At 35.4% G+C, this 26,371-nt stretch overlaps 1 protein-coding gene across 15 annotated transcripts in view; it reads left to right on the forward strand.

The window, feature by feature from the left end:
• NRG1 (neuregulin 1) overlaps window positions 1-26,371 on the forward strand; it is a 219,668-nt gene that overhangs the window by 149,231 nt on the left and 44,066 nt on the right. For 4 of the 15 annotated variants that reach the window (XM_021942850.2, XM_021942846.2, XM_021942845.2 and 1 more), the window contains exon 1: window positions 18,392-24,544. The exons of the other annotated variants lie outside the window; for them this stretch is intronic. In XM_021942850.2, coding sequence (XP_021798542.1) covers window positions 24,505-24,544 — 40 coding nt within the window. In that variant the 5' untranslated portion in view covers window positions 18,392-24,504. Of the gene's footprint in view, window positions 1-18,391; window positions 24,545-26,371 lie in introns of those variants that run through there. 15 annotated transcript variants of the gene reach the window in all.

Genomic DNA, 26,371 nt, shown 5'->3' on the forward strand with positions numbered 1-26,371 from the left:
GGCTGGAGTGCAACAGTGCAATCTTGACTCACTACAACCTCTGACTAGGCGCGGTGGTTCACGCCTGTAATCCCGGCACTTTGGGAGGCCGAGGCAGACAGATCACGAGGTCAAGAGATTGAGACCATCCTGGCCAACATGGTGAAATCCCATTTCTACTAAAAATACAAAAATTAGCTGATCATGGTGGCACATGCTTGTAGTCCCAGCTACTTGGGAGGCTGAGGCGAGAGAATCGCTTGAACCCAGGAGGCGGAGGTTGCATTGAGCCAAGATTGCACCACTGTACTCCAGCCTGATGACAGTGAGACTCCATCTCAAAAAAAAAAAAAAAAAATAACGGTGCTGAAAAGGTAGCAGCAATTTTCAATGAGTAAACACATAAGTAAAGGACAAGGAGAGAATTGCCTCTTTTCTATCACATTCAAGAAACAGCTGGAAAATGGAAGAAACATAGAAGGAGAGAAACATCAAGAAATACTTATTAGTGATTCCACTGTAGGAAAAGTTCATTACAGGAGAGTCAGGCGGGCAGTCGGGATCTTCTCAGTATCACGGACTGATTTTGATAATGTGCCTACATTTCAGCGAGGCCGTTTTAAGACATAAGCGCAGCATTAAGGTGTTTCAATTGCACACATGCCTGTCTTTATTGCAGTAGGGAGAAAGCCGAGGCTCATAGAAGAGGCATGAGCATTCACGAGAAGGAAGAATGACCACATAAAGACCTAGGAGGAGGTGACCTGGGAAACTGTACAAGGGAGCAAAGGCCCCTTCTTCAGTTGAGTTCAGGATGGCCTTAGCATCAGTGTTTGGGGAAGAATGGCTCACATCCTCTATGGCTTACCCCATTCTTCCAAGGCTAGTTTCAGAGACTTTCTAGTCTTTCTTTTGGGGTCAAATATATCATGGATTTGAAATAATAAAACTACCCCCCATAGAGCTGTTACTTCATTTTCACTTTTGATATAATATTAAAATCTCAGGACTAGGAGAGATTTCCAGAAGCTGTTAAGTCTAACCACTACCTCCAGATAGAACTTCACCTAGATAGACTAAGGGAATATATTCCTTATTGAAAATATATTCCACCTCATTCATTTACAAATAAGGTGTAAACCTTCCTGGAAAAAAATTCACAAGCGCCATTATAAATGCTTCCACAGATAAAGACCTTAAAGCTAACCCAAAGTTATTTTGACACATATACTTAGATGTCTTAAATAATATGCATTCTCTCGATTCCATCCTTGTAAATTTGCATTTGGGTTCCCACTTCTTCAAAAGAGAGTGCATTTGTTCCATGACTAATTAGTTTGAAAATATGTGTGTAAGTAATTTTGCATGGATAAAAACTAACCATGCAACTTTAACTCTGCCTTTAATTAAGTAATCATTAAAAATGAAACTTGTCTACTTCCTCCTGTTCTGTAGTTGACAGTGATTGAGGGGCTTGGTATGGCTGTAGTGGCACAAAAATGGAATCAGTAAATTAGAGCAGTTGTCAGACCCAGATTCTGATTAGTTAAACAGCTTGCCTGGGTTAGTGATTAATGCAGTTGTAGGGAATGAAATCTGCTTTCCTAGAAAAGTCAGTAGAGAACGTTTAATGGAGTAGAATTATGTGACAGTTGTCCGGTTGTGTGAACCATCTTTGAACTTAGTCAAATGCGGATGTAATTTTATACTGAGACTTTAAAAAGAATGGAAAATGGCTTCAAACATAGGAGAACAAAATTTTCTGCTTTCTTTGTTTACTTCTTGTTTTATGTCACCACATAAATGTGATCGGTACAGCTTTTGAGATTGTTAGTTTAGAATTCCTTATCCCTCGTTGTCTTGAGCCATCTTTTCTCTAGAAACATGCTAATATTACAGATGGTTCTAATGTTCCTATAACGGCAATGTGTAAATCCTTATTGAGCAATGTAGAGGCCTGGCTGTGAATAGGACAAAGAAAAAAATAAGAAAATATTTAAATATACATACCTCCTTTTCTAGGATTCAATAACTCAAATTATTTATAAAATGTTATTGACAACTTTATTAAAAGTATAAGTTACACGTGATAAGATTCACACTTCAAAGTTTACTATTCAGTGTTTTTAGTAAAGTCACAATGTTGTACAACTCATTACCACTATCTAACTCTAGGATATTTTCCTCACTCCAAAAACAAACCTCATACCCATTAGCAGACCCCTCCCATTTCCTCTTTCCACCCTTTCCCCAGCTATTCAAGTTATTTTTTAAGCAGATGTTCTGATTAAAACTCTGTATCTGTCTTTGGTGCTTTAGCTAGCAAAAAAAAAATAATGAATATAAAACAATTGCCTCCTCATATATATTGGTATATATAATTTGTTAGAATGTTTTTCATTTTACTTTTAATGAAATAATAATGAAATTTTAGTATGAATAACTGGTAAAAACTGTGAGTGAAATAATAGGTCAAAAATGAATGCTTTTATTTAACTCACAATTGATATAAACAAAAAAATCAAATGATCTAGTCAGGTCAAGGGTAAATTCTCTTAAGGAAATAACCGGTAATACTTTTCCGTGAGTGTAAAGACACTTATATGTATTTATTAACACATACATAGAACTTAGATAAGAATTATCTTTAAAAATATGCATCCTTTTTAATTTATTCAACTAGTATTTTCTTTTCACTACAGATACAATAAATCCTGGTATTGCTCGCCTCCACTAGTTGATACCTTGAGTTAATCCTGCACATCAGCTAAAAAAATAGAGCTAAAGTTTATATCTATGAATAGAAGGACTTGATAAACTATTTGATAATGTAAATAAGAGTAGAAAGGGAATATGTAGTGTATTATGCTAAGATAGTATATGTAATTCATGGGAGTGAGCATGCTGATACGTTTTAAGATAAACAACGCCATATTAATGCATATTCTTGCCCTGATTCCTTTTCATCTCCTTTCCCTTCCTCTCATTTCCTTTCCCATCCCCTTCCCTTTAGACCCTTGTCACACTGACCTACATTCACTTACTGGAACTGGCTATGTCCCCTCCTGCCTCTGGGTCTTTAAGCAAGGCCTCTCCTCTGCATGTCTAAACCCAATCCACACAACTCCCACATCATGCTAGCCCTTTGCTTACTTAAATTAACTTATCATCCTTCAAATTTCAACTCAGTAGTACTTCCCCTAGAAGCCTTCTGCAACTTTCCAGAAGTCAGTTACTGTTCATGTTCTCAGAGCAACCTCATTTTTTGGAAGTAGCATTCGTGCTCCTATCCTCATCTTCTCTATTTTCCAAGAAGGATCAAAGAATTTATATCCATTCTAATATGTATTGTGTAAGTATACTAATGATTCAATATCTTTTTAGAAAATCTTCAAGTTTGGACTTTTTGTTAAGTCAGACATCCTTTGCTTTCGAGAAATGTGAACTATTTTCTTTCGTTATGACTGTGACATTCATTCCATGTGTTGAAATCAAGACGCAAGAACGCCAGAAATGATGACTTGCGAGTAATTGTCCGGTTTTCACTGGTAAAAGTCTGGCATCGCTCTCCCGGAAGAATAACGACTCAGTGATAGAGGGGCATAAATACTATGGGGCCAGCATATTTGAAGGTGATTTTTAAATATTAATCGTGGTCTTCAATGTGAGTAAGCCTGCATTTTTCAAAAGGTTTCATATCTTACAAACTCCTGATTTCTCCCTTTATTAAAATCTATTTTGAAGTAGGCCAAGCTGTCAACTAAAGTGAAAGTGTCGAACTAAAAGATGATTCACTTTCTAAACTTAACAAAAATAAATGGAGAAAATTAGAGATTATAGATCAATTATCACTTTCTAATTTATTTCTATGATTTCACCCTGATTTATTCCACGAGCATTTTAAGATATTTTAACTATCCGACATTCATTTAGTTGAACAAAAAGAAAACGTGAAGGGTACGCCTTGGTAAATAAGGGACCCCCTTAAATTGAAACTTTCCCAAGTACATTTGAAAGTCCATAAACTGACAATGGATACCGAGATCATGAGATCACAAATGTGACTTTTCCTTAACATTTCATCACAAGATAAATCAAAGTGCTAGGAATCAAGTATCCTTCTCGGATGACTCTTTTTGTAAAACTAACAACTTCTCATCTTTGAGACTTGACTCACATACCAAATATCAAAAATGGAAAATCTTTGAATTCTTTTTCCTGTTGTGAGAATACAAGTCATTTATAACAACAACAAAAATCAATAGGAAATGGATGTTTTAGGGAAGTGTATCCTGAGTGCTGTCTTTAAAGCATTGATTGGAGACTGCCCGCATCTAAAAAGTGACTCTAGGACATCACTCTCATGTATTTCCGTGAAGAAGCTGGTGGAAAAATGTGTTTTCTTCTAAAAGGCTATGTGTGGGACATGTGTCAGTGTTCACATGTGCCTAATAGTCATACATAAAATCATACTTGTATGAAAATCAAGTGAATCTACTGAAATAAACAGCAACCCATGTTTGGGCATTTGTTTTGGTAGAGATTGGCTTTTAAAGGAGAATAGATTAATGTATGATTCTCTTGTCAATATTACTATGAATTGTTCTTTTTTGAGGCGGAGTCTCGCCGTGTCGCCCAGGCTGGAGTATAGTGGCACAATCTTGGCTAACTACAACCTCCTCTTCCTGGGTTCAAGTGATTCTCCTGCCTTAGCCTCCTGAATAGCTGGGATTACAGGCTCATGCAATCCACACCCGATTAGTTTTTGCATTTTTAGTAGAGAAGGGTTTCGCCACGTTGGCCAGGCTGGTCTCTAATTCCTGACCTGATCTGCCTGCCTCGGCCTCCCGATTACAGACGTGAGCCACCATGCCAGGCCTGAATTTTCACTTGCAGAATTATCAGTCACTTCTTAAAACTTGAGGTGGGAGGAGTCAAGAAAATGAGGTGAATGATAAGGCTGGTTAGACTGTTTTTATTGTCTTACAGTCCCATTTTTGTCTTTCATTCTTCCTTCTCTCTAATGGCTGGGTTTTCAACAATAATACAGGCAAGCATAAAAGTTAGCAAATGAGGGCTAACCTACAAGTGCAAATTTAATTGGGTTTCATGTTGGTTTTCCTTAAATAAATCAACAGTTTTAACAGGGTGGCATTTAATTATATTTGTTTACAGGAATTTTTTATATTTGAATTTCTTTCAAAACAGTGTTTATTGTGGTCAAAGGATAGGAGGGATGAGGAAATAATATTTGAAGACCATAAGGGCATTCCCCACCTCTGTAGTCTTATTATCTGACCTTGAAGCACTACAACATTCTTTAACTGAACCTATTAGGGGATGAACACCAACAACATAAGTCAGAAAAAGGTTTACATTGACCCCTTTGGAGTCTACATATTGTAGTAAATATTATTAGTTCTGAAATATCCTATCTGTTTGATTTCCCAAATGATTGTAGAAATAATTTGATCTTTTTTGTGCTATGATATTTTAGAGATAGCTTGCTAATGATGTTTTTAATATTTTTCTTGTTTCCACAAATACTTGACCTGGACTATAATGCCATATTTATTATAACTTACATGCAAAGCAATCCAGTTGTTCTGATTCCTAGACTTTTCCAGTAGGATCTGAGACATCAAATCGGAAGTTAGAAAATCAATAACAGGATCAAATGAAATCAATCTTTTTTCTCCTAATAACAGTAGGTCATAAAGAATGTTCTCCTCATGTAGGAAAATGTGAAGTCAACTTCTTGTTTGTTTTTTGAATCAGCTGAATATCATTTGTATATCTTTGAAGTAGCACTGTTACTTAGAATAAGAAAAATAATTATTCCTGCCACATAAACACATATAAACAAATCTTACGACTTTCATTGAAATGATTGTATTCTGTTACTTTCTTTAACTTCTACCTGTTTTTCTTCTTCCAAAACAGTTGTTTTCAGGATTCTGGGTATTGATAGGGATTTTTTTTTTTAAGTAAGGGGCAGTTCTGAATGCATTATTTTATGTCTTTTTTTTTTTTTTTTTTTTGGTAACTTGATGGGTACAGAAAATATAATTCAGCCTGGCATGGTGACTCATGCCTGTTATCCCAGAATTACAATCCCAGCCTATGATTCCTGTAAGTCAGGTAGGAGGATCACTTGAACCAAGAAGTCAGAGACAGGGTCTCACTCTGTCACCCAGGCTGGAGTGCAGTGAGCCATGTTTGTGCCACTGCATTCCATCCTGGGTGACAGAGCGAGACAAAGAAAGACAAGAAAGAAAGAGAGAGAGGGAGAAGGAAGGAAGGAAGGAAGGAAGGAAGGAAGGAAGGAAGGAAGGAAGGAAAGAAAGAGAGAGAAAGGGAAATGTAATTCATTTTCTACTGGTCAGCAGCTCACAGGGTAGAACACATTGGAATAGAAACCTGTTGTATTCTTAACTTTTACCCATGACATGGCTTGTTTTAGAATACAAACTGTTTAGAACTAAGACAGGAAAATTTAACAAAGCATTAGATACAAAAATGTTCACAACATGTATGGTCTGTTCTTTAATTTGAGAATATTTTAAGAAAATTAGTGGTTGAAATCTATTGCTTTCATTGAGGTGGTGTTACAACACAATCGATCTTTGAAAAAGTGATGGCTTCACCAGGGAAACACTAGACCTCCACCGCAGTGACTCCTGCTAAAGATGGTTTTTGCCATCGCTGCCCTTTCTGACGCCTTTGTGTTTGCTCAGATTGGCACACTGATTAATTTCAGATACCATCAGCAAAAATGGAATATGCTAAACAAGCACTTACAAAGTAGTGGTTCTTTATAGAACAGAGCTGTAGCCCTTCAGTAACAAAGAATGAGTCAGAGGAAATGAGTTACTTTAACAAATTGCTAGTTGCCTACCAGACATCGTAGCAAGGAATGATATATGCAAGGTGTGTTAAAGGCAATGTTTCTTTAATTTCTTCTTTCTATCTCCCATCTCCTAGTGTCCTTTGGGGAGGCAGTAGGGGTGGGAGGGACATATTAAATAAAAGTGTGACCAATTGCTGAATAATTTTTAGTGATTTGTTGAGCTGGATTAAGTGAATTTAGAGTTGAATCTTCAAAATGATCATTTCCTTTTTTCAAGAGTTTATAATCTGGATATTTTCATTTGAAGAGCGGTGATAGTATCGGGCTAAGGTTTACTAAATTGTACAAGTGGCTTTGCAGAAGAAAAAATGAAACGACTTCTGTATAATGAACTGGAAAATTAATCTACATATCATGTAAGCAAATAAAAAGCAATCATATATCTTATAATGGAACAACAGTAAGATAAACAAGGGATAGTTAAAAATCTGTATTAAAAAGCAAATTCTGGTTTCCCAAGGCTCAAGAATTTTATGATTTCTGAAAAATACTTAAGTGTTGCCTGCACTTTCTGTGCAATAAATCTCATTATTTCATATTTTATTGCCACTACTGTCATGAAATTAATGGATCACATTTAAGTATTCCTTCTTGGAAAAATATCACTAAAATGTGATATTTCTCAAGTCATAGCACAAACAAGATTGTATTTATCATTTGCAGACAGGTTTTATTGGTCCTGGTGCATTTAGTTCCCCCCCACCTCCGATGTAGCCAATAAAAGCTACAGAAAGTCTCATCAATGAAATTAGTAATCTGTGGGGACAAACATACCGTTAGTGCCTGTCATTCGAGATTTGCGATCATTGACGTGTGCTTTTTATGGCCTCTGAAAATATTGGTTTGACTTTAAAAAATGTGGAGTTGTTTCTATTGTTGGATATATTTATAAAACTCTGGACATAAAAATGCTCTCTGGTAGCCACTTGAATTTTTAAAACTACATTTAATAAAATGTAGCTTTTAGGAATAGCAATCAACATGGGATAAGTGACAATGTATTTTAAGTAGCCTCTACTATCCTTGATGAAAAGTGCTAAAGTGGCAAAATGTTTGCTTTAGAGATGTGCAGAAGTAGAAGATGTGTGAAGGACGTTAGGTGTTTCTCCACTTTGAGAGGGAATCTCCTCTTGATCTAGTCTTTATTTTCCATCCCCGTGTGAACAAGGTACTAGTTGATGAATTGAAATCAGGATACCTGAAATTAAGACTTAGATGTAGCACTTTGTGATCTGCAAAAATCATATCAGATCTTGCTTAAATATGAAAATGTTTGAGTTTAGCCAAAATCACCAGCATCATTGGTGTATACCAAGTTTAACCCTATCCTTGGAATAATAGAACTTCAAAGTTGGAAGATAAATCTTGAATAGTTTGAAGTTAAACCCTGCCTGCCGTTGCAATGAGTCCCATTGAAAAACATTTCCTACGTGTCCTCAACAAGTCTTTGCTTTCTTTAGTTACAAGGAGTTGCCCAACCTACCAAGGCTTCCCCATTTTATCTTTGACTATTTCTATATATTTCTTTTTAAAAATTATGGCCATATTTTAAGACACAGGGAGGGCAGACCCCCAGATCTAAAGGATGTTAATCTACTTAAAAGGAATTTGCTTACAGAAAGATGATCTAGCAAATGAGATAAAGTGAACTGATAAAAATTATCCAAACCCAGGTTTAGATGCCTATAGCAGTTTCACAAAAACTAAATCTTTGTCTCTAATGAATCTGAGCTGATAGCAGTGTAGTAGAGACCAAAGGTCTGTGACTGTCGTGGAGAAGCCCCTTTTGGATGAAGCTTTATGGAGGATTTTCAAATGTTAATTATATTTACAAACAGATCAGATGTAGGCATAGATAGAACATTTTATATCTTCTCTCATTTATTTTTCTACTGCTAGATAAATGGGACTTATAAGTATCTGAGTAGGTAAACAAGGAAGAATGCATACAGTTTTATTAATTTATCTGAGAGTCTGTGATAAGCTACAGAGCAAGTCAAATGGAATAGTTTTGGCATGGGGCTTGCTGTGCATATGATGGTCAGTTAGCTTTTTTCTAAGTTAAACTTGAAAACTACGAACTTTAAGAAGTGCATGGGTATATATAGGGGTGTGTGTGTGTAATTTTACAAGACTGTAGAATTATAAAATGGCATTTGTTTTAAGGAAGATTTGATTGACAATTTCACTTAGCAACGTTAGCCTCTAATTATAACACTACAGATACCCAAATTTTAAAAATTCCTTTATGATAGTCCCTGAGACCTGGTGATTGGGGTCTTAAAAAAGGAATGGTAGTTTTCTTTCAGAAATTTAAATTTTCTCAAATAATACTTCACCAAATATTAGCCACACTTGTTGTATACTCCTTTGGTCTTTAAAATGTATAGTCATAATTACTCCTATGGAATAGGGATTTCAATAGAAAGAAAGCTTTAGAAATGAATCTGCCTTTCTTTGCAGATAAATGCTATTTAATTTTCAGAGTTAATACAATTCAAATTATTTAGAAGTTTACAAGATTCTATTATAAAGCCAGTTTGTTTATTTTTTTAATTCTATTATCTGAATATTCTAAACAAGTAAAAAGAAATCTATTTGTAGAGAAAACAATACCTTTTAAAGAAAAATGTATTTTGTGCTGGGCTACAATCTTATTCATCACTTGACAAATGATGCTTTTAATTCAGATGATTAGAGTAATTTATAACAAATTATTAGGTATAGCAGACTTGCCATTCCATTTCTATAAAATAAAAATACATTGTAATGTTTACATTGATTAGCAATAATAACAACACAGTAGTAGTAGTAACAATATATTACCTAAAATCAGTGGTAATAATGTCCTATGATAAGAAGATTGTACAAACTTAAAAGCTAGATTTTCTTTCAAATCTTTTGTCATACTCCTGAGAGAAAGATATGAGGGGGAAAAAAAGTCACTATAACAAAATGCCTGCTCATAACTGTTTCCAGAGCAATTGAGGGAAGAAGGAAAGAATTAGTCAGAGATTGTTTCAAATTTAATATGAAATAAACTGTTACCTTTAACCATTCAGCAATGACCCGGTTATATTTCATTCCAAAGGTGTTTACAGTCATATGAGTGGGTTTCTGTATTCAATGTCACAATAATTCAACTTGGAATTTCCCATTAAATATGATATTATAAAAAAGATTTAGGTACAGCCCCCTGGTGTGTTTGAAGCTGTGCACTCTGCAAACACATATATAAAAATATATTGAATTGGTTTGTAGCATTTTGAGATTTTTTTCAGAAGGAATGTACTTTAAAAAAAAATAAGTTACTGCCGTTTTCTTTCAGAAAATTGGGCTTTTTTATTAAATAATGCTAGTCCAAACTTAAAAATAAGAATATTTAAGCCTGGTAAGCATCTTTGTTCTCTCAATAAAAAGAAAAAAATTAGAGACTCTCTTTCTCCCTGGACTCATCCCCCCACCAGCTTCTGAAGTTATATGTATGAAGTATTTTTTTAATCTACAGAGATACCTTTTAAATAAAATATTCCTTTATTATCATAAATAATCTGTACAACAAAATAATAGTGGCAGTATTTATAATAAAGTCCTAAAGGTTAAATCATCCTTATTATACTTAACATAATCCAAAAGACTCCTAATTAAGTTTTCCTTTCCGAATTTATAGTATCTTGATCTACAATAATTTTGGTGATGTTCTCAAATGTTCTTATATCTGCTTCTGAAATAGTAAAACAGATTATTGAAAAAGACCTCTGAAACAAAGCAAATAAAATAATGCATGGAAGGAAACAGCTTTTAGTCTTACCTCTAATGGAATCATGTTATTGAGTATTCTAAATTATGGAAAATGTCAAAGGTCATTTAGAGCCAGACCTCATGTGAAGAGTTCTTAACTTGAATTGGCTTCAGAAAAAGAGGTCCATGAAACTCCAAAATTGTATGCTTCATTTTTATTTGTACATGTAAACAAAAATTGATAGCTTTCCCCAGATTCTGAAAGGAATCCTTAACTCTCAATAAAAACCTCCTCTGAAAATGCTGAAGACATTTGAGTAGGGACTTTGTGGTCAGAGATCTGAGTTTGAATCTCAGCTCTGCTGTTTTCCACCTCTAAAACTCCTAATCTGTCTGAGATATTATTTACTTTCTAATAAGTGCAGGTAAATAATACAGAATTTACAGGTTATTGTGAGAGCCTATGACATCATGTATATTTTTGCCCTGGCATATTGAAGTCACATAATAATGCTTTCCTTTCTTTCAGTTTCTCTCCTCTAAGATGACAGGAATGGTTAGCTAAAGCAACTGGGTGTTAACACGAGGGTTCCTTCTCTGTTGCTCGTTATCACACATGGGTACATATAACACTGACTGCCTATAGGAAGGGGTCAGTACCTGGGACAGCTTTCCCTGGTGGATTTTTATGATGGAAAGCAACCACATTAACTGCAATATGGCCCAGGGTGACACTTGACATCTGTATGTTTTATTTTTATTAAAAAAGTAATTTAAAATATTGCCTTTTCTTTCTGTTATGGAAGGAAATGTAAGAATGTTGACTGTTCACTAAGCCAAAGATTCCCTTTTTGCCTTCAAAGCTTTTCTCAAGGACATTAAACACTCTTCCTAATTACTTTTTATTGATTTCTTGACATTTCTACTCAGCATTGACTACTTATTTTTAGGAAACAAAGAAGCCTAAGTGAAAAATGTTAATGGTGCATTTGAAACTACAAAGTTCAATATTTTAATCACACCTGTTATATGTAATCGTAGGTAAAAACGACGTAACATTTTTGCCATGTGCCTCAGCTCTCTTATCACTGAAGTAAATAGAAAATTCTGTGATTCTCAGATTTCTTCTATAGCTTTAACTTATTTTGAACAAACCTGTGACTTACCTTGCCATATTTCAAATTTTATTTCTATTATTATTATTCATTTTTCTTTTTATTTTTTTGAGACAGGGTCTCACTCCATTGCCCCAGCTGGAGTACAGTGGCATGAACTGTAGCCTCCATTTCCTGGGCTCAAATGATACTCCCACCTCAGCCTCTCAAGTAGCTGGTACTACGGGCCCACACCACCATGCCTGGCTAATTTTTAAATTTTTTTATTTGTAGAGATGGAGTCTGGTACTACTATGTTGCCCAGGCTGGTCTCGAACTCCTAGGCTCAAGCAATACTCCTGCCTCAGTCTCCGAAAGTGCTGGGGTAATAGGTGTGAGCCAATGAACCTGGCATATTTTATTATATATATATATTTTTTTGTCTCAAGAGGTTCTGAGAACATGTGCGTCTGTATTTCAAATTTTAAATGGGTTAAGATAAGGCTTGGCATAGTCAGTTGAATAAAATTCAGTAAAAAATCAACAGAATACTGAAGAGACTGATGAAAATTACACAAATTAAGTCACATTTTGCATTCTTCCTCCAATTTTGCAGTTGTTTGCCATTAGTAAACACTTTAAATATGTCTGCCGCTCTGATTTTTAGCATTATTTTTGTTAGGATAACTATGTAAAGCAAGTCTGATTAGATGATCCTCATATGTAATTTAACCAAACAAAAGTTAACTATTTAGAACAGCCCATTTATTTAAATGTTGCTCATTTAAATTACCTAACAGTCAGGAATTAACTTTTAATTGAGGAGTGCTACCATCAGACCTATTTTTAAGAGTTTCTTTTGCATGATTTGCATATTATATACAAATGAGGTTGAAAAAAATTACAGGTCAACAAAATGAACCTAACATTAAATGTCCCTGGAGATAATTTTTTTATTTTATATAATTTGTGTGCATCTCTTATAGAAATACTTTTTTTATCTTTTCTCCCTATCTCTTTGCTGTATACAATCAGCTTTTAAAGGATCTAATGGTATTAATTTTGCATTGGGGTCAATCAGAGATCTTATGCAAATATTAAATATTGCACAGGCATCATAACTAAATTCAGCATTGCATTTGGAATAGTTCCTATTGCCATAACTCCCTGATGATGTTTATAACTCAGCATATTTATATTTGTATGTGCATTTGTATGTATATGCATTTCTCTTTGGTCTCATAAAAAAGTAAAGTGTGTATTTTTTTTCTAACTACAATCATTATGAAATGAAAATTAAGTTGTTTTTAAGACATATTTTTTAAAAGGAAAATGATGATCATCTGAGTGGAGGTTAAATAGAATCCCTTATAACACTCTGGCACTACGTGGTCACATCATTGAATTTCTGATAACTTTCCTATTATAATTTAGTCTAACTATTCAAGATAAGTTTAGTTTTCTAGTGTTTAGGAAAGCTTAATGAAAACTATAAGACAACAGACAACTAGAAAACTAGATAGATAGATAGATAGATAGATAGATAGATAGATAGATAGATAGATAGATAGATAAACAAACTAAAACAGACAACAGAAAGCTAGATAATGGAGACTGAACATTTTCCATGAGTGAAGACTAAAATGCATCAATTTGACTCACATGGGCCTCCTGCTAAGAATGCACAACCTAAAAGTAATATTTTAAGTCTCATTCTCTGACAATATGATTTGCAAACATAGAGAAATATTCAGATGTAGAATATGGCTTCTCTAATGGCCTCGTTTGTTTGTTTGTTTTTAACTACAAGGTGACATTTATAGTTCTGGAATGAAAAAGGCATGACAGGGCAGGATATTTCAGTGGCTGTATTATAGGCCTAGCAAGTAACCTGCCTTGGAATTCCTCTTTATTATTTTGAGAACAAAGGCATGCCATTTATCTTTTTTCAGCCTCAGTTTGTTTGTTTGTTTTCAGCTTTGAGAAAGAGAAAGTGTCACCTATTTCTTAGGATTATTGTAAGGACTAAAAGTGTTAAGATGCTAGAATGTCTGGCACATAGTGGATATTTAATGAATGTCAGTTTATCTTGTCTTAGCTAAGAATTTTCATGCTTTACTATACAGATGACTCTTGATTTTATCTGCATTCATTTCTTCTCCAAAAAAAGGAACCAGAAAGAAGAGAAGCAAAAGATGTATCTTTACAATGCCTAGCTAACATTATCAATGGCAGACACCCACTGGCCATGGTGAATATGATTTCTACTTCAAAAGACAAGATTACTGTAAAAAATTATTGTTACACTATCGAGTTATGCTATAATGTTATGCTATGAAGTTGTTATGCTATAAAGAGGAAAGAAGATGTTTAAGAACAAAACATGCTATCCAGAGCACACCTCCATTTTTGCAATTACAAAATGTCTTCTTTCTTTGCTTCTCATTTCTCTGGTTCTTCCCTTGTGACCTACCTTGAAGATCACCTGTAACCAGAACATGTAACCAGAACGTGATAAATTGTAACCAGAGCATGATAAATAGCATGCCCAGTAGAAATGGTAATTGTGAGCACATTTAAAGTGCTTTGTGATGTTTTACTCTCAGCTGTATTGAAATATAGTTGGTGATGACTTATTTTAGAAATATGACTATTAAGAATTAGTACATTTATTTCTTCAGTAATAAGAAAACTAACAGAATGGTAATCCCAGAATCTTAGTTCTACTTTTAACATTTCACACCCAGTAAGTTGGATAATGGATGGCAGGGTGAATCTACATAGGTAATAAGTCTGACATGGCCCTTTTCCTTATACTTTTCTCCTTGAGTCAATAATGACTTTGATGGTTCAGTCTCTCTGCACTTTATAGAAACCATATCCCAAACAGTATTTTCTAGACATCAGTTCTAGCATGTGAAAGAATCCGGATAGCCTCTCCAATTTTTATGCTTCTGGGACAGAAAAGTGTTTATCATAGGTAACGATGATAATCCAATTAAATTTGTTATGCCTTTCTTTACTTTCAAAGTTAATTTCCATTTTTCCATTTTGGATGCTGTGTTTTATGGAAATTGCCTATAAAGAGTCTAGTAGCCTTACATGTAATGGTAAGCAGGCATATTTGGTACCTTTTTTATTTTTTTATTTTTTTATTTTTATTTTTTAGTAAAAGGAGTAAGTAGGGAGCAAGTGAGAAGTGAAGGGTAATTTAGTATGTCTCTTCCTATTTGGCAGCAATGGCTCATGTTATTCAATCTTTAAATAATTTTTAAGGAACTTGTCTCTTATCATAAATTATGCCTGGAAAATTAGAAGTGCTACACATAAAAATTCTGTCTTTGGAATTGGTACAGATCCATGTCAACCTCGTTAAAATGATGACTTCTCATCTAACTTCAAATATTCATTTTTACCTTATTAAGTCATAGAGTTTAGCTAAGCACTGAGGGTATGTCCTTTTTGTTATTTTGATTCTGAAATCCTCCTGATGATTTTTAGGGTAGTTATGGTTAAGGTTTTGGTGCCACGCCTGATATTTCTTACCATTACTATGATAGTGATGGATTTCTTCTGTCTGGACCTCTGCTCTAGTGGTTCTCTGATCTAAGCATGGTTGGAACTTTGTACTGACCTCATGCTATGCCTAGTCACAGAGCTTGTAAAATACAGCCGAAGTTTTATTAATTCAGCTATATCTCTTATCTCTTGGATCATTCATGACTCCTCTGTCAGAGTTGTGAAAGTGGTCAGCTTTGTTATGTTGAGCCTGAAGCCCTGGTCCCACAAATCAAAAGACCACGTGACTCAATTCCCAGCTCAGTCATCTTTTCTCTTTCGACCTTTGTGTATATACTTAGTGTACCTGTCTCTCGAAAGTGATTCCAGCAACATAGATTACATACCCCACTTAACAGATAAAATTTCATTAGACTTATCAACGAAGTTCCTTTGTTGCCATATTGCTGTTACGATAGTCCTATATAGGAAACTCCAGCTTCCCATCAGGATTTGAAGCTAGACTTTACCATAAATTGCAACAGCTGCCAGCCTGTCAACCCAAGAAATGTGGTGCATTCAAAAAGAAGGAACAAACTAAGACAAGTAACCAGCCCTGTACAACAACAATCCTTCTGGTTTCGGTAAACTATCCTGTGACTATCTAACTTTAGTCCTTGAAGGGTATTACGCCTTATTTACCTTACAAAACTGGCATCCTAGACCTTCCTAATTAAGTTGAACTTCAAATTCACTGTCTAAATCCTAAGAAAAGCTGAATTTTCACAAACCCCAAATCCTGCCTGCTCTCTCCTTTTTTCCCATACATCCACCATCAGATTATATTTTTGTTTACTTTCTCTCTGATAATTCGAGTAAGTTTAAAAAAAAAAAAAAGTGTGGCCAGAATTTTCTGTTTTCTGTGGATATTACTGTGGGTTTGCCCATGCCTAGTTCCAACTTTTAAATAAATATATATAATAATATATTTACATTATAAATATAATATATAATATACTATATAATTAATATATATTTATATAATTAATATATAATATAGTATATAATTAAAATCTAACATATAATATATTTATAACACAAATATATATAATATTATATAAATATATATATATTTTTGTTTTGTTTTGTTTTGTTTTGAGACAGAGTCTCACTCTGTTACCCAGGCTGGAGTGCAGTGGTGCGATCTCAGCTCACTGCAACCTCTGCCTCTTGGGTTCAAGCGATTCTCCTGCCTCAGCCTCCTAAGTAGCGGGGATTACAGGCACACACTACCATGCACAGCTAATTTTTGTGTATTTGTTAGAGACAGGGTTTCACCATGTTGAGCAAACTTGTCTTGAACTCATGACCTCAAGTGATCCGCCCACCTTGGTCTCTCAAAGGGCTGGGATTACAGGTATGAGCCACCACACCCTGCCAAGCAGAAATATTTTCATGCTATTAATGCATTTGTCATTTCTATTCTGTTTCATCCATGTGTTCTGCTTGTTGACCTTTGTAGTAGTCATTTACAGTGAAAATAATTGACAAATGAAATGGAGTTGTGTTCTTTAAAACAAACATACAAACAAAAACAAAAAATGAAAGCAGACAAATGAACAAAATGGCCAAGTAGGTGTTTAAAGGCTTAAATAGAGCAAAGAATAAAATGATATTTTTTTAAATGTTAAAGAATGATGATGTGTTTTAATACTATTGTTAACTAATGAATCAATTTATGTTTAGTCTGCTTAAAATTATATTTGGCTTCAAGATGGACTACTGCTATCAATTGATTAGACTAAAAACAAACAAGCAAGAAACTAGACAACACAAATGGGGGAAAAATAATGAGATGTCTTGGACACTTTCCTGGCTGTAGGAAAAGAGCTTTGATAACAGGAGTGATGAGATATAATTAAGCACAAAGTAACTTATATGCTTATTTATCAGTGAATCCTTCAGTTCCAGATCATTTCTTCTACAAAAAACTAAAGAATAAAAATCAGCCTTTCAGTCACTGGGTGACAGGATGCACTTTGATTTTTCAAGGAAAGGAAACCCACGATCACAGGCACGCACACACACACACAAACGCACACATGCACACGTACACATACATGCACAAGCTCAAGCACATGGACACAGAGTACTTTGGCAAGTAGAGTGTTAGCTCCCCCAGCATGAGCTTCAGGCCAGACTCAGTGGCTGTGATAGACCCCTGTAGCCATCTGACAGATTTTGATAACCTTTTTATGCAAAGCAACATGAAGGGCCAATGAAGGATTGTTGATTTTTTTTAAGACAAGCTCTTGCTCTGTTGCCCAGGCTGGAGTGTAGTGGCACAAACATGGCTCACTTCAACCTTGAACTCCTGGACCTCAGTTTCCCAAGTAGCGGGGACCACAGGCATGCACCACCATGCTCAGCTAATTTTTAAAATTTTTGTAGAGACGGGACCTCACCATGTTGCCCAGGCTGGTCTTGAACTCCTGGGCTCATGCCATCCACCTGCCTCAGCCTCTGAAAGTGCTGAGATTACAGGTGTGAGCAACTACACCCAACTGGATTGCTGAATTTTTATAACATGTCTCTGGGAACTAAGATCCTTTGAACTACCACCATTGTATTCCTAGGACTTGGTGTGACCTCAGTGGAGCAATGACTCACTTCCCTCAGGTTTTCAGACTTGGAGGAAAATCCAAGGGTCCATTTGTAGTATAATGCTAGGCATGAAAGGCATGAGGAAATGATAGGAGCCTCCAGACAGAAGAGATCTCCCACCTGTGACTGATGTCTATTGAGAGACAATGCTATCCCTGTGATTGAAGTTCTAACACACCGAAAAAGTATGAAACCAAGAACAGTCTCTGACTCTTTCCAACAAAAGTGTTCCATATTTCAAAAATTTTCAGAAGTAAGGATTTCTTAAGGGAAAAGCCCTGAATACATGCGGTTTTTTTTTTTTTTTTTTTTTTGAGATGGAGTCTTGTTCTGTCACCCAGGCTGGAGTGCAATGGTGCGATCTCAGCTCACTGCAGCCTCTGCCTCCCTGGTTCAAATGATTCTCCTGCCTCAGCCTTCTGAGTAGCTGAGTAGCCTCCTGAGGCATGCACCACCACACCCAGCTAATTTTTGTATTTTTAGTAGAGATGGGGTTTTGCAGTGTTGGTCAGGCAGGTCTTGAACTCCTGACCTTGTGATATTCCTGCCTCAGCCTCCCAAAGTGCTGGGATTACAGGCATGAGCCATTGTGCCTGGCCTAAATCAGGCCTTTTTAAAGAATAGGATCAGAGGTCTTGTTTCTTCTTCTTAGCAAAGTCTTGTTTTCCTGGCAAGGCCTTGTTTTCTGCTTAGAGGCATCACTACAACAAGCCTGTCATCTGTCAACTTCTGAATCCCTTGGTGGGATTCAGAAGTGTACCCCTGCACATGTCTCTCCGTTATGGGAGTCACTGGATTCTGTGGTTATTGAATTAGAACGTGCCTCACTAGGTGTTGGCTATGCCTATTTGAGCTGAACTAGAAATACAAATTCCTGCTACACATATTTCATATTGCAAAGTGTTCTACTTTTTGAAAGCTTTTGAGTAAATGGCAAATCTCAACTGAAGACTTTGACTCTTCTCCAGGAACTACATTGACTATACAAGGAACTCAATTGGAAGAATGAACACAGCCTAGCATTTGGTTTTGAATGCTTTGATTTCTTAGGTGGCTTTGTAGTAATGGATGGAAAGAACAAAGATCTGTATTAAACACATGCTTGCAGCGCCTACAAAAATGGTTTATGTTTTAAAAGAAGAGGGGGAAGACCTCAGTCATTCTGAGTTATTACAGCTCCAGGAGATGGAAGTGTTTTATTAGCCCATGTACATGGATAGATACAGTGCTACCAGGAAAAAACTAATAAATTATAACTAAGGTCCTGTGTATGGACCTTAATATTCCTTGGGTCTGACGATGCAGGAATTTAGGCAGGCAAGCTGAGATAAGGCCCTGACCTTTGCTCTACTTTTTATGATCTTCTTCCACATGCCCTTTTTTGGTTTAACTATAACCAAGATGATTTCCATTAGATTTTTCTAACAACTGCATGATGTGTGTGTGTGTATGCGTGTGTGTGTGTGTGTGTGTGTGTGTGTGCATAGCAGCAAGGCCAGATGATAACAGCAGGATGCATAACCCCAATTTTTTTAATATTATGTAATGTAGAAAAGGAGTGCACACACCTGTTTGCTTCCTTCCCATTGAACAACATTAGGTTGAACGCCAACAATAGAAAAACAGGTGCTTTTTAGGTTTGGATGTGGAGCCCCAAAAGTTTAAAAAAAAAAAAAAAAAAGAAAGAAAGAAAGAAAGAAAGAAAAAGCACAGGGCTTTAGAGAAGGCTTCTTTAGGCATAATGTAAAGTTAATTTATCATTTTGGCCCTGTTCTGCTAAAGATACAGAATTTGCAGCAATTCTACCTCCTCATGGCCTATTTCTCTGACCTAAAATGTGTATTTTCTTTACAGAAATAAGAATTATTATGACCAGCTAGTCCTGGGGTTGAGTGGGGGGCAAGAAAAAAAGAAAATTGTTTCCTTTAAGTAAAGCACTTAAAATTGTATGTTTTTTTCAAACCTGGTTTTATTCCTGTTCAGATTGGTCATGAGTGAAATGACATAGAGTACTTAAAAGAGTTAGATTGTCATGTGTTATTTGGTTACTATAGAATTTGCACTGGAAACCTAAAAACGGCAGATATACATTTAATAACACATTGTATTACAAGGAGAGATGTTTTGCTACTCTGATCGCGAACTTGGGAACAAGGAACTCCTGGGAGTTGTGGGAAAATATCTGGACTGAAATTAGCCAAGTGTTGTGGAGCAAGATTCATATGCTCAAACCTACTTTTACTGCTTCATTGCTTTCTATGCAGCAATTTTTGGCCTCAGTGAGGAAAATGTTGTGTTTGTGGAAACATAAACTATTTATGTCCACAACCATCACACAAACACAGAACTGCAGTAATTTGGCTAAATAGTATATAGCAATGTGCAGTCTGGGGTTTTAGAGAGGCGTGTTTCAAGCTGCACGTGCGACATTCTAAGGAATATTAGTCAGGCTTTTTGCCTGCAGAGCCACTGTTCAAAGAGGCCTGGCTCAAACCTGAAACACTTGGAAGATTGTCTAAATCCTAGAACCCATTTTTTGCTGTACTTTCAGGGAAGCTCCTTGCTGCAAAGTACTGAAAGTTTAGATTGTTTAAAACATTAGTCAGAAATCATTTCCTGGAGTGAAGATGCTTCTCTAACTCATAGGCACATCACTGCCTTCATCATCTCTGTAAAGAACATATCATTTCAAGCCAATTATGGTATTGTCCATCTTAATGGGATCCTTTATATCAACAGACATGTAGTCTAGTGAGATTAGGAAAGCACAGTGACAACTTTAGCTGTAACAGACGTTTTAGTTTTACCAATGAGTATTGAATATTGAGAATGGGCCTCAGTTCCTCTGTTAACATGATGAGTGTTTCATAGATTGCTTGAAGAGTAATGAGAAAATGTGTGATAAGCAGTTTGAATGCCTTAGAAACAGGTGCAGCACAAGGTGTGAAATACAAAGGAACTCCAACAGTTAGCTCTTCTCAAATTTTAATGTATATAAATACAGTGTCATTTCCTGAATATAATCCCTATTCTTTTTCCATCATTTTCTTGCAAACACTGTTATCCTCAAACCCTCTTCTACTCTCACTTCCTTTACTTGTCTCATCTCCATGTTTTCCCCTTCCAAAGGCTGTAGAATAGACCATTCGTTTAATTAATTATGACCCTACTCAAAAACATAACTCTCTTCATGGCCTACATATTAAACATCAGTTCAAACCCGGTTATCAAGGGCTTCTCTGGTATGAATGCATTATTATTTTATAGCTTCATTAACTTCACCTCCTTATTTATAATCTATGTCCTAGTCAAATTGAACTGCTGCCTTTCACCACCAAACATGACATTTACTTTCTTACCTCTACATTTATGTGGTTTTCCCTTTAGTGGAATGCCATCTTCTCCCACAACCATAGGCCAAATTCAGCTTCTTAATGTATGACTCTTTTAATATAGTTCCCATTCTCACATTTATTGTTAGATTCATGCCTGACTGACCTGATTGATATTTTCTGTTGCTGCTGTGAATATGATCACATAATTTCCCTGGGTTTTCTTGATAGTTACTACTGGTATCCAACCATATCATCTCCAGATAGCGATTATTTTATCTTGTCATTTTCTAAAGTTATCTCATAATTTTTAAATTCCTGCCTTATTGCATTGGTTAGAACTTTAAGACCAATGCTGAATAGTAGTACTGCTAGTCAATATCCTTCACTTGTGTTTGACATTCATGAAAATCTCTTCTAGAGTTTCACTATTAAGGATCATTTAGATTATTAGCTAAAAGCAGATATTCTTAGATGATACAGAATATTATTCTAGTTTTACAATACAAAGACATGTTTTGAAAAACCTAAAATCATTATATTTTTGCATTTTGGCATTTTAAATATAAGCATATATTTAAACAAGTACCTGTATAATATCCATTTAAACATGCATATTAAAAACCTGAAAATACAAAGGATTGTTTAATGAATCTCCATGTAACCATCAGCAGTTACCAGTTTTGTTTCATCTTAATCCCTGTCATTTCTCTTCTCTCTTACTATTTTGTAGCAAGTCCCAGACATCATTTAGTATAAAAATATTTCAGTATGTATCTCTAAAAGATAAGGACTCTTCTATTTTTAAATATAGCCATAACACAATTGGCACACATAAAAATTAATGATAACCCCTTAACATTATTATTCATTATCTAATCCATGATCAGATTTCCTACATTTGTAACTGTTTGAATCAGGATCTGAATAAAATTCACAACCATTGTGATTGGTTGCTATATTTCCTAATGCTCTTTTAAGTGTTGATATTTGAATTTTTCTCCTTTTTTCACTCTTTGTTTGATTCTAGCCCTGGCTCCTTTTGTCTCCTTTTGCACATTTAACTTTTTTTAAAGAAACCAGGTTATTTGTCCTGTAAAGTTCTCTGGGTTTTATTGCATCTCCTCTTGATGCCACTTAATATAGTCCCTGTAGGTTACATGTATGTGGATGTTTGATTAAATTCAGGTTTGATTTTTAGGGATAATACCTAATAGTTTTATAAAAATTGACTTTCTAATTTCATCAAAGGTTGATTCATTATCCATTGAAATAACTATATGGCTTTTATTTGTTGATGTGCCATGATGTTTTTTTTTTTATTTGTTGAATAAGATAATGAATTTACCTTATGATTTCTCTCTTTTGACCTTTCAGCTACTTTCATTTCTAAATGGGCTTTAGTTGATGAATAAATTAACATACGTCATTAAATGTCACATGGTAATTTCAGTAGCTTGTTGAATAACTGAATCCTTGATTCTTGTTGGATATTCAGTCCTCTTTGTTTTGATTTGTTTTGTTTGGTATGAAAGACTTGACTAGTTTGGAAAGTGACAGGTTAACATTTTCTACATTGACATGACCTTCTTCCACCCAAAATGATCCTGGTAGAAAATGCAGAGTATAGTGTGCCTTCCACATTTAGCCTGGTGAGATCTATAAATATATCAAATTAAGCCAGTCAAATGGCCTGCTGATATTTGCTTTGCAGACTAGACAGATTGTACTCCTTTAGAATCTAAGTATTGATGGAAAAGGATTCAAGGGACAGCTTGAAAGTTTGTGGACTCCGGCTATGGAAATTTTATACTCATATAAAACTGTCAGTGATTAGTAGAAAATATATAGCAGAACTGTGTTTCTGGAATTGGATTCTCAGCTAAGAAAAGATTATTGGCTTTGTGAAAAAGAAAATGTAGCTTTCTTGTAACTCCATTTAGTCAATTATCCACTATGGGAAGATACTTTTCTTCTTTGGAAAAGCTATGACATCCTCCAAGGTATTTGTATCATTGAGATGTTTCTCCTAAGAAATAGTAGACTTAGCATGATTAGACTGTGTCATGAGTAAAACGCACTGTCTGAAAAACAGAAAAAAAACCCAGCAACTTGTAGGTTTGAAAAATAACCTTTCCTGGCAATCTTATTTTTCTAAGGATAACACTGTCTAATGACACCAAATCATTTGCTCAGCAACTGCTGGGAACTTAGAATCTGCTTTCTGTTTAGCTACAAATGAGATCAGTGTTACAACAAAAATTATAATTTTGTTTTATGAGGAGAAACACCGAAAGGTCACTTTTCATTCTGCTGAATAGGAAGAAATAATATCAGGGTCTGCCCAGAGACCTTGTAAGGGAGAGAGGAATCTTACGCACTTAGGAAGCATTTTTTAATTCACTTATGTGACCTTGGACAGCCTTCCCCGTGCACTTTTGTGAATTCTTAGCTAGAGATATTTTATTAAAGACTGCAAAACTATTCTTTTGAGATGATCTGTATCCTCCTTTAAAATATAGGATAAACTATAAAATGTGCTAAGATCCTTGATAGTCCTACCATTCTATATGTGTTTGAACAATGCCAAAGCCCAAGTTCATCAGTTAAACCAGTTAATCTCCATTGGCCCTTGGTGTCAACTTGTTCTTTGGACAGAGTGTCACCTTGTAGGAAGTCTGTAAACCTCTAAGTGCTCCCAGTGTATTAGCTAAGTCCTGAGTTCCATGGAGTTAGATGCCCTAATTCTGCTTTAGAAAGTCCTGGTTCCATTAGTGGTCTCCTGAGAATTCTTCTGGCTTCCCTTTTTGTTTCTTGAGCAGAGTTCAGTCAAGGAGAGGTCAAGAGAGATGATATGTTACTTCCAGTCACTATATTGGCTCTGGGAACCTCCAACTCTAGGCAGGTTTCTTTGATCTTCTCTGGTCACTTTCTTTCCTTTTCAAGTACATATTTGCTATTCAGCAAAGGATTAAATGACTTCTCAGGAAAAAATGCCAACCCAGAATGACAAGGCTTCCGTGATTCTGAGCCTGACTCTGAACCTTTCCTTTGGAAAACTAATGACTCCACCTATCATTCCCTTGGCATTTAGAGAAGCTACATTAGGTGGCACAGCTCTTTCTACTCAGCTTCTGCTACAGAGCTTCATCTTCAGGAGCCATCTCAGCATTTTTTCCCCAGTAGGAGTTCAGTCTGCTCATTATACCTAATTGCAAAAGAGCTATATTCAGAGCAAGAATAATAATTTCAGATTTTTTAACTGGACATCAAAGAGCAGGAAAGTATGCAGATTCCTAAACACATAAGCATTGAAGATTTTACAGGTAAGGTTAAAAAAAACCCTGTAATTTTGTAGTGACTAGAAGTTTAATTTTCAAATATTTAAAATGTGCATATTTTATTAAGCAAATGATGTAGAGTTATTTAGTTTAATTTTCTGTAAGTAACTCATAAAGAATTGTCCTAAAAGCTGTGGGTGAGGACTAATTCATTCAAGGGAAACAGGATCTAATGATTGCTTTGTGGGGTATACACTGTATACTCATGCTAATTCCTGCTAATTGTCAAAGAAGAATAGTGGCTTTTTATCAGCAGTTTGCATTTGTGTAATGGTCCTGGTCTACTGGTTTTGTCTCCTTCACTGATAAGGAAAACACCATTTAAAACAAGCAAGAAAAGCAAGCCATCCTTTACAGCATTATTTTCTTTTTAGCCTGTCTTGAGAAGAAAAAAACCTAGCCATCTACAGGAAATACTGTTTGATTCCATGGGAAAATATTTAGTAACAAGCAGAGAACACTTGATTATTTCTCAGCTATTTATTCTGCATATTTACAAAATGGACAATAGTATTATTTCCAGCATCTTAAGTTGTAAACAAAGTTAATATTACATTTCACATACCATGGACATGACACTATTTTAAAATATTTTATACTTTAAAAAATTGTTATGATAACACATAATATATAATGTTGTAAGTAAGTTTAATTCTTGTAATTTAGAAATTCAGTCAGAAATATTAAAGAATTGTGTAGATCTTGAAAGGATAAAATAATCATGCATTTATACTGATTTCTCTTAAATTGTTCAATTTTATTTTATAAGGAAATTAAGTGGTTATACATTTTTGACAAGTAGTTTTGATAAAGTTAAACATAGATTATTGATATTTACTTAATGCTTTATAATCATTCAGTGATTGTCACTCCAAGTTAGGCCATCTTTTTTCATATTTTGCGGAAGAATAATTTCCTAAGAAACAACTATTGAGGCTTTGTTATATATGTAAAATTTCAGTCTGGACAGAATTTCTTTTTTTACTTTTGTTTGCTCAATATTTATGTCATCAGTAATAGTAACAGTATCATATATTTGTGTGGAGTGTTGGCAACTGACAAAGTGTTTTAATAAACTTGGCAACAACCCTTTGGTATCTCATTTTGGGGTATCTCATTCTAAGGCAGGTAGATAGAGAGAAGTCCCACAGCTAATAATTGGCAAATTGTGCCTTGGACCTGATTCTTCACAGCCAACTTCAGTGTTCATTTCACTACATTTTATCTATGAAGGTTTTCTTCTAGGGAGAGTTGGTCATGGTCTTACAGTTTTTAACCCCAGTGATTTTGGTTGTTATCATTATGTCTTGCACATAATAAACAGTCACTAAAGAATATGGGTCAGGCGCGGTGGCTCACGCCTGTAATCCCAGCAATTTGGGAGGCTGAGGCGGGCGGATCACGAGGCCAAGAGATGGAGACCATCCTGGCCAACATGGTGAAACCCCGTCTCTACTAAAAATACAAAAAAAAAAAAAAAATAGCCGGGCATGGTGGATTGTGGCTGTAATCCCAGCTACTCAGGAGGCTGAGGCAGGAGAATTGCTTCAACCTGGGAGGCAGAGGTTGCAGTGAGCCAAGACAGCACCACTGCACTCCAGCCTAGCAACAGAGTTAGACTCTATCTCAAAAAAAAAAAAAAAGGATTGTGGAAGGAGGTGATGAAGGAAGGAAGGAAATAAGAAAGGAGGGAAAGAAGGAAGGAAGGTAAGAAAGAAGGGAGGGAGGGGCAGGCTGGAAGGAAGAAAGAGGGAGGGCGTGAAGAAAAGAGGGAGTCCTGTTGTGTGGTAAAGGATTTTTGGAGCCCCTAAA

Source organism: Papio anubis, chromosome 8 (genome assembly GCF_008728515.1).
Source record: "Papio anubis isolate 15944 chromosome 8, Panubis1.0, whole genome shotgun sequence".
In the NCBI taxonomy this organism is placed as follows: Eukaryota; Metazoa; Chordata; class Mammalia; order Primates; family Cercopithecidae; genus Papio; species Papio anubis.